We start from the raw sequence: 11818 nt of genomic DNA, 5'->3' as shown, positions 1-11818 counted from the left end.
TTTTTAAAAAGAATCCATCTAGAGTTAACTACAGTAATAAACGTACTATATTTGATACAGTATGACAAGCAGAAAAGTGATTACTTAGAAAGAAAAAAAAATACCAAAAAGTACAACAAATTTATCAAGGATACCAGGAAGATTCTAGGTGCCCTGAGAAGAATTACAAAAAGTTTCTTTTTTAATGAAAAACTGCTGAAGTGTGTGTGTGTGTGGGGGGGGTATTTCTCATCTGACCAATCAGATTCATAAACAAGGTCCATTAAAAGGAGGCAGGCAGAATAAAAGCCACTTCAAACTAACATAATGGATTTTCTAGATGCACCTGAGATGTTCTTTTGAATTTGGAATTAACAGTTTTATCTTCTTTGAGTAGATGTGCATTGATAGCTAAGCAGTGTTCCTTTTTTTTAAAAAAAAAAAAAATCTGAAAAAGGAAAAAAAAAAATACTGTGATAAAACACTAACAGAAACTTCTCTATGCAGTAGTTAGAAAAAGAGGTTTTAAAAAATTGTGAAAAGCTCATTGACCTTCCTGCACCTGTCTGTGCACTACCACGGCTCAGGAAACCAGTCCAGCCGCAGGACACAACCAAGTACCCCCTGTTTACGCCAAGTGGAACAACCCTTGACTGAACAAGTAGTGGGAAGTTCAAGGGAGTAGGGGTCAGGGGTCACTTAAAAAAGAACATAAAGAGACTGCTGTGTAGAATTTACACCTCAAACCCTGTACACCCCTCTTCAACCCCTCAAACATTACAAACCAATTTCTTCTCTTTAGACAGGACAAAAAAGGAAGGGGGGGGTTGATTCTCTCTCTCTCTGTGTCTCAGTCTGAGTCGCTCTTCTCCTCTTTCACCATCAGTCTCTTGCCACGTTTGGGCTCTGGAGCAGCGCCATCTTTCTCCTTCCTGCTTCTGGTGAGACTGAAATACACAAAGGAAGAGCGAGACAATGAAGAGACCCGCACCAGAAACTAAGAGCACAATAAAATGACAACAGCTGCTTGGAAGCACAGCATCACCATGTAAGAAAGGAAAGTTGTGTGTGTGTGTGTGTGTGTGTGTGCACGCTCAGACTCACAGCTTCTGGCGGTACTTCTCCACATCAGCAGGGGGCACCATGTCATTGAGCTCAAGTCCATCATTGATCTTCTTAAGCATCTCATAACGCTCCTTACCCCGCACCTGCAGAGAGAATGAGTCAAGTTCTCCAAAAACCAAATCACTTCATGGCTTAAGATGAGTGTGTGTGCACGTGTGTGTTTACCTGCAGGGTGTAGAGCTCCTCGTTACTGGTGCTGCTGGTCTTGGCTTTCTTACTAGCTTCGGGGTGGGGGGGCATGTCTGCGCAGCCAATATGTACAGGATTACCAGATGTGCTTAAGGACAGCCGGACACATGCTTCCTCAGACAGGGAGACACACACATGCAGAGACTCACTGCGCTTGGCGGGGCCAGGGGTTTTGCTGGCAGGTCTGGCCTCCTGTTGCTTCTTGAAGTTGCTCTCCTCAATCTTCCTGTCCCTCCCAGGACATGCACACACTCGCACCTCAAACGAGCGACGGCCCAGCAACTGACCACTGCCCCCGGCAACACAGCAGAGCAGTGGCTTCAGAATGTGCACACACATGCCTGGAACCTCTCACACAAACGTGCTTGGGAAGCAGCTTTCATGTACACACTCATCTTTACCCTCACACAAGCATGCACGCACACACACTACTCACTCCTGTGTCTCCAGGGTGATGATGGTAAGAATGGGTCTGCGATTCATGCCTCCCATACAGCTGCTGTTACACATGTAATTATACAGCACGGTGGTGCACTCTGAACCCACCTACAGATACAGATACAGACACAGACACGTGCGCTCACACACAGTCTTTTTACTATTCTTGTAGGTGCATTCCATAGACATAATGATTACAGCAGCTAATTAATGCTACACTTGCACCTAACCAACCTTTACCTCAGTAACCAAAAGTAAATTGTTTGGCTCCATCAGATGAAAAGACAATTTTTTGTAAAGAAGTATTTGTATCCAGACAAGGTCATAAAATGTGTGGACATTTGGTGGAGACATATACACATGTACACACAGTTCAACAATAGCAAAAAATAAAGAAAGATCAAAACAATAAAAAAATAATAAAATAAAATACAAAATGCTAACATTTTAACTTCAAATTTCTTCATTCCATTCTGGAGATGAGAGAATAACTATTTTTCTGCAACTTCTAACCCGTTTAAAAGTGTACAGGGTCATTAGCAACAGACCTGTGGAGGTTCGTAGGGCACAAGGACACTGTGTCTAAGGGTGTTGTCGTCTTCCTGATAGATGGCACGGGAATTCCCTTCCACACGCAGCAGATGGCCAGGAGGGGCCAGTCCTTAAACAGACACACACACGCACAGCCCCAACAAAACACTAAAACAAAAACACACACTTGGACTTGCTATTCTGACCTCTAAAATGAATGTTTTCCGACAGTCTTCACTTATGATCGCCCCCCTACCCAAGGGGCCTTCTATTTTAAAACTTTGGTACTAAATATGGTGCTTTTGAGAGGCCTGTAATGATTTCGTTTACAAAAGTGAAGTTTAGGATTAGAATACAGTTTAGTATTACACAATGTGTAAGAATCACTGTAGTCTTAGTGAATAATGATAATAGGGAAAGTATTTTGGTATATGAAAAAAATCTAAACCAGAGGTATTATGCCAGTGCATTTACATTTACAGCATTTGGTAGATGCTCTTATCTGGCACGACTTACAAATGTAATAAAGACAATAATAAAATAAAAGCCTGCTAATTGGCAGTATCCACCCAATGACTGCATGTACTTTGGGTGGAGGCAGAGCGAGCAAGCGTGTACCGTTGTTGGTCTCCTGTGTCTTCTCGTGGTGGGGACAGCGACGCACCACCTCAGCTACATGTTCTGATTTCTTATAAACGGCTGTGGCTCTCAGCACTGCCCCTAGTGGTGGCAGTGAATTCACCTCCATCTGCACAGGACATGTTTTGGCCAACTGGCAAAAGAGCTTATTGAGATCAGGAGAGTACTGCACAGGAGAGAAAAAGATAGAAATAGAGAGATATAATTAGTTCCAAGAAAGAAAAGTAAGAAGAGTCAAAGTTACATTTATTTATATAGCACTTTTTACAACAGCCTACGTTTTACAAGAGCGTTACATATGTCCAAGTCTAAGGCCCCAAGAAAGATATTCTGGGATGAACATGGTGGGGAAGCCATGTTCTGACCAGACTTTCCATCCAAACCAACGCTGAGATCAGTGCACTCTCAGAGTAGTGACTCTACACAGAGCACACTGCCTATTTAAAAAAAAACAAAAAAACAAGTAGTTTAAATATTTTTTAGATATGGTTCCATCACTTGGAAAACTAAAGTCTGATGCAGTCATAAGCCTGAGTCAGTTTCTCATGTAGAAGCACCAAAATTCACATAAGCTCTCACACACGCACACAAACATACCCAAAGTAGTCACAGGACAGACAACTCCATTCACTGTAGGGTAGGTTTTAAAATCTAACTTGACTCTTACCCTACTGATTAAATGCAGTTCTGCTCATCCTCTCCCTTTCATGCGTGCACACGAGAACACAAGCACACGCACTACACATACACCTCACCTCTTCGTTTTTCTCAAAAAAATACGATGACTGAATTTCTTCACCAATTTAAATTCCTTAGAAGATTGTTCTAGTGGCAGGAAGCACTGGTTTGGGATGCTGCACGCTGACCTGCAGACTGCACTTTACTGTGGTTTTTCTCTCTCATACACACACACCCCTCCCACACGACTCAGCAGGCATGTTCAGACATGTCTCCAGTCCAGCCAGCTAGTCTTACAGTCAGATTATCAAAAGATCAACAAATCCTACAAAAATGCAGATAAACATACACCCCAAAAAAAGCAAGTATGTTAGACATTCTTAACAGAAACAGAAATGTATAAGCAGCTCAAATGGCAAGTACAGTACATATTTAGATTAATAATTCAAATAATACATTTCTAATATAGAGAGATTCAGATTATAACATTTAAGTAATGTAAATTTGAAAGGAAGTGTATTCTAGATGTTATATAATGAATAAGATTTCTTAACCAATTTGAATAATGAACAAAATTATATGTCTCAATATAAAGTCTGGTGACCATACAGGTCATGTGTGTAAATTACTGAAACAAAAGCATGTCAGACCAATATGGTTTTCAGTGCCTCCTTCATGTACACATACCTATGACTCATTTCTCACCAAGTGATTAGCCCTGGGCCAATAGCTATAGCATATGCCACAGGGCTAAGGACAGTAGATGGCAGATAAGTACTGACATGATTTTATCATCTGACACTTAAAATAAAGAGCAAACAAAACCGTCGCTGTGGGGTTGGCTTCTGGGAGGAGCAACGGGTTAACCCTGTCACTGCTGAAGAAGCTTCCAGCCTGCTATCTGGAACATGCCTGTTCATGTCTTCACCCAACGGTGCACAGCATTGACAACACCAAAAAAAATACACCATCAAAAATCAACCAAGTATAAGGAGGAATGGGCAGCTCAGCCACACAGTTTGGGTCCTGTTTGCTTTTGGTCTCAAAATGAACAACCAACTGAGAAGAAAGGAGAATGAATTGAGAGTGACTGGAGAATGAATGGAGAATGAAAGTGGAGCTCAATGGTTTCCAGGCAACACAACTTCATTGCTCACCAGAGACTACAGGTATGATGACATTCAAGTGTGTGTGTGTGTATGTGAGTGATATATAAATTTTGTGGGAGCAGGTTTTTGATTCATTTCTACTGATACTGTCACAAAATTAAGCATGCCTATGCTACATCATCATTTTCCAAATTATTGCAATCGCAGATACTAAAACAACCTTTAGTATGATAATATTCAATATGATGTACTAGTTTAGCAAGAAAGAAAGAATGAATGAAAAAATAAATGAATAAAACTAAGCAAGAAATGCACATATTATATCCATTCTCATTTCATGTGTCATTAGCCCACCTGCTCCAGAGTAAACACAAGAACTGCATTCTTCCAAGGTGAGCGCGTGTGTGCATGCAACAAGCTCACCGTGCAGGTGACTGACTTGGCTGTACTGGACTGCTGGAAGCGCAGGGTGAAGTCGTAGGCACCCGGGTAGTCGGTGGTAACTGGAACAGTGGAGGCGGGAGGGGAGGTGGAGGGCTGAGGGGGCTCCATTTGCACCTCACTGAACAGTGGCTGCTCCAGCATGTCATGCAGGTCCTCCAGAGTGAACTGCACAAGACACCCACCCAAGCTCGGTCTACCCATTCCTTTATCACATCGAATCAGGACTTATGGCTAAAGTCGCACGTGAATGTGAACGAGAGGGAGAGGAGAGAGAAAGAGATGAACTTGACCAGCGCTTACCTCGTTATCATTTCCCCATGAACTATCGTCAGGTTTTGGCACCCTGTGCACACAAGGCCATGGAAGCAGACATGGAGGAGAACAGACATTATGACAGATGAAGCACAGTAAGACCAACTGGACATCTCAACAAAAGTTGCGTTAAAATAGCAAAAGTACTTTGCAGCATTTTGAAAAGGTGTCAATGTCAAATTTTAAAAACCCACTCATTTTCTCTTAACACAAACGGGATTACAGTAAAACCACCTTGTAATCTCGTAATGTATTTCACTGATATAATGAATGAAAAATGGAAATCGTGCAAAAACCATAATGAAACCAACTCCCGAATATAATATGTATGTCGTGTGTCAGACTCTACTGGCCCAGTCGAATATGAGTGCTGACTGTAAATGGCGGCATCTTACATCAGATTCTGTGACCAAAGATCTGCGAATTCTTGACTTTCCGTGGGCTCCTCCATCAAGCCCTCTTTTTCTGTCTCCAACTCGTTCGTACAAGAAAGAGGGTAGAGAAGCTCAAGAAAGCTGAAGAAGAAACGAAAGGGGAAAATAAGATCTCTCTCCTAAGAGATAAAAATGTTAAACTACCTAGTGGTGAAAGTGATTATTGGAGAAAAGAACTGTATACTGTCAAAACAATTTCACACCGGCAAGCTAATATTAATTATTAGAAGGCGATGTTTAGCTGATAGGAAGTTAATTAACTACATAGTTATACGCGCAAAGGTACTAGATTACATATGCTAGAATCGTTTGTTTTAGTTGTGAAGCTAGGCTAACCGCTTGCTACATTTGATTGGAATAAAAAATGAGTTTGCGTCCGATATAAACTCAAACAACTTTTCATTGACAAAGACAAATTAATCTGGTGCCGGACACTAGCAGAAAGGAAGTAACTACTATTAATGTTAGCTGGTTAGGTAACGTAGATAATGACTTCATGACAAACTTGCTAATAGATTGGCTAACTAGGTTAACTAGTAAACGACAACGTTGATTTTATTCAAACACAACGAACAACTCAGCTCACCAAATTCTAGGATAACTAACAAGCAAGCCAGTTATTTTCACCAGCAATATCACGCTAACAAATGACGACTAGTCATAGCTAGAAAACGCTGCGAAGTGTACAGCGTACCAACAGCATCTGACGTTACACCAACGTTGGCATACAGGCCCCGCTCTGTGTCGAAACCCAAGTTAATTCATTGTCATTTACATATGCGCTTCATCTAAGTCCGTTCAAACTAGCGCTAAGGTATCTGACATGGTGTGAAAGTCGCCGAAATACCTCCTCCTCCTCCCGATTACAGTCTTTCACGGCGACTCCCGGATTGTGCTGAGTTGCCTGAATCAAAACCCAAAACAAATTATTTACTTCCACCACCGAAAACTCCACGCGCTTTTGGGATTCCCCGAAAGGTGGAGTCATGCGGTCACGTGACAACAGCACGTCCAACCCGGGACCGACTACTTGATCCAGAAGATATTCTAGTCTAAAAACCATCCTCAAATTGGTGCGAAATATAGGTTTTATTTCGCCATACCGTGCTTACTTTAAGATTAACCGTCAAATAGTGAATTATATTTGCTTTTTGCACAAAACGCATTAATACGAGGTTAAACGCATTAATAAGTTACTAAACCCGTGTTAAATTGATTATCCTAAATTTAGTCTTTCGCTACCTGCTGGTTGTTATAGACTATTTAACAACAGCAAACGTACGAGGCTGTACTCGATGTTAAATTGGATTATTTTGATGCCGCATTAGAATCCACTATATTTTATAATCTGTCCGTGATTTATTCGTTTTTTCTTCGTCATCGCTCACAGTAAACAGGCAGGAGGGGAGTAGACAGGCAAGAGGTAGCTAACGGAAAGAGAAGACCGCAACAAACCTGCTACTGTACGCGCCACTGAATTATAAATTAGGAAATGTATCCATGGGCGCAGAGCTGGCCGACATGCCCACTGTTCGCAATGCGAAATTGGTGCACTACGCTCATTCAAAATAACAATACATCAACCCTTTCTAATATACCACAAGCTAAACACACAAATTAAACACGGACATGTGTGAGGATGAAGGCTATCAGGATGTATGCTGGCCGCGTGATCTGGACACATCTTAGTAGGCCCTATCTATATTTTATTATACTCGGCCCTATATTCACGTTTGACATAACTAGATTAACGTTCTGGTGTTTGTCCAAAATGCAACTATTTCACCCCTGATCTATATGTGAAACCGTAGAACAGTCAAATTACTCCCCGCATTTCTTCCACAACTTAAAACCGGGCCTTTTCAATTTCGTATATCACTACCTCATTCCATTCAGATTGAAAGCGACGTGATGAATAGGCTACCCTACGAAATCGACCAGGTTAACGGCGTAATATTGTGGGTCATGACGTGTTGAAAGATACTGCTAATTAGAAACGTCAAAAGTTGAGAGCAGCCGTATTTCTACTGGAGGCCTATATATGTTAAGGTTATAAAACATGGAAGAGCGTTGATCTTTAAAATTGTTTGCTTTTATCACACAACCCGGTTTGATATTGAACCTTCCGTGTGTTGCACTTATTCGGTTATTGTACCAAATAAAGGTTGCCCCCAATCTAGTTTTCAACCGGACAGTCCAGTATTCAGATTGTATATCGGGATGTCCGGTCCGGATTTTCATTTTTCTGTGTTTTGTTGTTTTTACAGTTTTATGCGTTGCGCTCAAAAAGTGGGGGATTGAACTGTCAACACAGTCCCATTGGTCAGTTGATTTGGCTTGCCACACTTCCCCCACCCACTGGCAATTTTAGGCCAATCAAAGGTCCGCAGACAAAGTCAAATTCAAAGTACAAGTGGAAGACACGTTAGTGGCGAGTCTAACGGAATAGGCGTGTCCGGTTTTGGTTTGTTGGAAAGGTGGCAATCTATTCTCAAATGACCATAAATTCAACAGGATTCTGTTCAGTGTTGCGACAGATGCACGTCAGTCAAAAATCAGGATGAGGACGAAAATATCTCAGCCTTTTCTTTTGGTTATTGCTTTGATTAGTATTAAACCATTATATGCAGGTAATTAACACATTCATTTTTTAACATTTGCTGCGACATAGTCCTGGAAAAATAAGTTGTAAATTTTATTGCATCACAAATGTACTGATCTCATAAAATATGTATATGAATATAGGATTTCTTTCGGCTCTATAGGCTTAGACAGCATATAAAAGGGACATCCATATATTAAGGTAATATGAGTTGTTATTCAAAAGTACAGAAGTTCAGTTTCTTTCAAAATAACTATAAATTCACTTTTTCCCTTAATATGTTCTAACAATGCGGTTCAGGAACCCATGGAAGCAGAAGGCACACCGTACAGCAAGGTCATAAACTCTACATGTCGAATGCCAGACACCTTCCAAAACTAAAAACTGTCTTTATCAGCACGTTCGTAAAGCGCACTGTTAAGCTCCAAAAATAAATAAAAGTTAAAATGTGTGTGTGTGTGTGTGTGTATATATATATATATATATATATATATATATATATATATATATATATATATATATATATAATATATATATATATATATATATATATAATATGAGAGAGAGAGAGAGAGAGAGAGAGAGAGAGAGAGAGAGAGAGAGAGAGAGAGAGAGAGAGAGCCCAGTTATATATTTGTGCAGGGGAGGCCAGTAAAATACAAAGTGTAAAATGTAAATGTACAGGGAATCATGTAGCACCAGCTGTTAAGATTTTTAAATGTTACAATGGGATCAAAGTTTAAGAAAAGCTAAGTATTTGACATTGTATTTGTGAAATATTTTCCACAATACTTCTCTGCCATCGTGCAATGCCTGATTGTACCATGTGCCCCATTCTAGTGTTATCATATGTCCTAGAGACATTTGGAGTTTATTATTTTCATAAGTATATTTTATATTATTATATTTACATGAGTTGTTCCTTTATGAGGTATAGAGTCATGATGAATGCCAAATTGTGTAGTCTTTCACCAATAAACTATAAGTGACTATCTGTATAGTCTCACGTTAGTATTTTAACACACTTCATATTTTCTCCTTGTGCTTTAAGTAATTTATGAAAAAATAAAGAGCTATCATGAAAGCTTTTACAAGACAACAAAGGGCAAACCACACCCTGTTATTTGCCCTTCACTTTCTTCTTGATTTGTCTTAAACTGATAATTAAGATGGCTTCCCTCTGCAAGACTATGTGCTTTGCTCGAGTGTTTATTCTGTAGTAGCAAGCCCTCATGTTTGATATGTTAACTGAAATTTCAACAGTAAATACTTAATTTCCATATTTCAGTATTATGTATTTTGCCCACAATTGGTGTTAGGCATGTTCTTTCAATTTAAAAAAAAAAAAGCATCTCATACCACATTATGACATAACCTGAAATCACTAAAACCTTGATGAAATTTACAAGAAAATGCCTGATTATATTCACAACAAATATCTAGATCTGAGTAAATGTTAAATTATCTAATTAAGATCCACCCCACCCCACCCCCAAAAAAAAACATTTGTGGGGTTTTTTATTCTAAAATATGATCAGAAAAATACACACCTGTGCTAGCTGTGTGTTTAGAATTTTATCAAGAAGTCAAATACATCTGAAAACTGGCTTTAGGGCCAGGGCTGAGGATGTTTAAGGCACTACTGAACCTTTCAAATTATTGTATCGTTTTGTATTTTCACTAAATATGTTTATATGCATGTAAAATTTCACAACTGCAAACGTGTTACTGGTTTTAATTCATTTCAACATTGTTCTATAAGAATACAATTATCATTATATGTAAGATGCAAATATTAACCCCATAAAGCATTAATATCTAGAATGTTCCTCCTATTTTTTCTATAGTAAGATAAACATAGGAGAAACTCCATTTCATGTATATTTCCTTATTAGATCTTTTTGTCCCATAATCCAGCCTAACGAGAATTAAATTGGACAAAAGAGTGGATTTTACAACGTAAAATGCCGCGAAGATACACAAATGTTAGAAAAGTAACAAAAAAATGTTATACCCTCTGATCAAAAGCACAAAATGATGGATTTCTGTCTCCAAGCTAAAACCTCTTAAAATGGCTGACTACATGAGAAAGAACAGCATGAACAAAACCTTTCTTCCGGGAACCGATGGAAAATAGTTATTTAACTTATCAGTTGGGTTTATAATAAATCAGCATGATCATTTTTGTTATAAAAATAACTTTATGCTTCATACTGCCATGTCTTTCCCTTGCATATCCTGAAAAGCACATGTCAGAGCATGTAGCAGCTTACCAACAGTACACGCAAGTTATATATTGCGACGACAATAAACCTTTACTGAAATTAGTGAAAAATAATGTGAACATATCCTCGGTTTTATGAAATAACTTCACTGAAATGATCTGCAAATAGCAACAGCTTTAAGTCACCTACCTGTTATCATAACCCAAACTTTCTTCACCTTCAAGTGCATCAAACACATCAAAAACACAATTTAAAGTCGCAGGAAACCCAGTTTCCATCTTCGAAAATTAGGAATTTATCACTTTTATGCGATAATTGCCACTTTGGATGAGTTTGAAGCAGGTAATGGCAGAGGCATACATTTTACTCGAAATTTATCAAATAAGACGCTAAAACGTCACAAAATGGGCGCGATAGATGACCAATAAGATTTCGTGCACGTTTCGGATACATTGTACCACCGTATACCTTGCAATAAACCCGGGAATACGTTTCGTGGTACTATACATCTGTAGAAAGGCTCAAACACTTGTAGAAATAAGTGTCTTAAAGGAAGACAGCACTTAAGCTGAGGTGTTCTGACACCATTAATAACAATAAATTAGTACCAAGACCAAAAATAATATACAGAATGAAAATATTGCATACGAAATTGAGGTTGATGGCCCAAAACACGAACAAAAACAAACCTTTTCCGCACAGAGATATGGTCTTCCCCAAGATGATGTACTCGTCCATTCATTTATAGTCACAGCTGTACTTTCATTTTGAGACCTCCTGTTCCAAATGAATACAACCAAGCGAAATAAACTCTTCGTTGAATCCTCTAGGAATTCTTATTTTTAGTTAACTGTCTTTTATTTTTGTTTCTGGAAAAGACGCATCTTCTGAATCACCATAAGGCAGGTTTTTCCTCCCCCCCTCCCCTCTCTCCCTCTCTCCCTCTCTCTCTCTCTCTCTCTCTCTCTCTCTGCTGGCTGAGACTGCATATTCAACTTCCGCCTTGCTGTATTTAAAATGGCTGCCTTCAATGAAAAACCTCTGTCACTTCTCCAAATTGATTTTTATTTTTTGTTTTTATTCTATATGACAACAGCAGAACAGCTGTGCCTT

At 39.3% G+C, this 11818-nt stretch overlaps 1 protein-coding gene across 5 annotated transcripts; it reads right to left on the bottom strand.

Annotated features, from left to right (window-relative positions):
• Positions 1–60: 60 nt before the first annotated feature.
• On the bottom strand, positions 61–11614 carry tp53 (tumor protein p53). 5 transcript variants are annotated; one of them, XM_026998414.2, is made up of 11 exons: positions 11395–11613; positions 5840–5959; positions 5433–5475; positions 5112–5297; positions 2881–3067; positions 2280–2392; positions 1730–1839; positions 1443–1582; positions 1270–1355; positions 1084–1187; positions 61–926 (listed from the first exon to the last, which is right to left on the bottom strand). In XM_026998414.2, the coding sequence occupies exons 1-11, from the start codon at positions 11445–11447 to the stop codon at positions 830–832; spliced, it is 1239 nt and encodes a 412-aa protein (XP_026854215.2). In that variant the 5' UTR covers positions 11448–11613; the 3' UTR covers positions 61–829. The 5 variants fall into 5 exon arrangements, with proteins under 5 accessions (XP_026854215.2, XP_026854216.2, XP_026854214.2 ...); XM_026998415.2 differs by having other exon boundaries at positions 1270–1346; positions 11395–11611; XM_026998413.2 differs by having other exon boundaries at positions 1270–1582; positions 11395–11614.
• Between the last annotated feature and the right edge of the window lie 204 nt (positions 11615–11818).

This window comes from Electrophorus electricus, chromosome 6 (assembly GCF_013358815.1).
Source record: "Electrophorus electricus isolate fEleEle1 chromosome 6, fEleEle1.pri, whole genome shotgun sequence".
Taxonomy (NCBI): Eukaryota; Metazoa; Chordata; class Actinopteri; order Gymnotiformes; family Gymnotidae; genus Electrophorus; species Electrophorus electricus.
This window is presented reverse-complemented; position numbering and strand designations above follow the sequence as displayed.

Bases quoted from the DNA above. Each gene is read 5' to 3' on its own strand.
- tp53 (XM_026998413.2), bottom strand. From the start codon at position 11,447: ATGAATGGACGAGTACATCATCTTGGGGAAGACCATATCTCTGTGCGG. The intron at 2,393-2,880 runs GTACACGCTTGC...TGTCTGTTTAAG, and splicing joins GACACAGGAGACCAACAACG to GACTGGCCCCTCCTGGCCAT. The intron at 1,583-1,729 runs GTGAGTAGTGTG...TGCCGGGGGCAG, and splicing joins ATCACCCTGGAGACACAGGA to TGGTCAGTTGCTGGGCCGTC.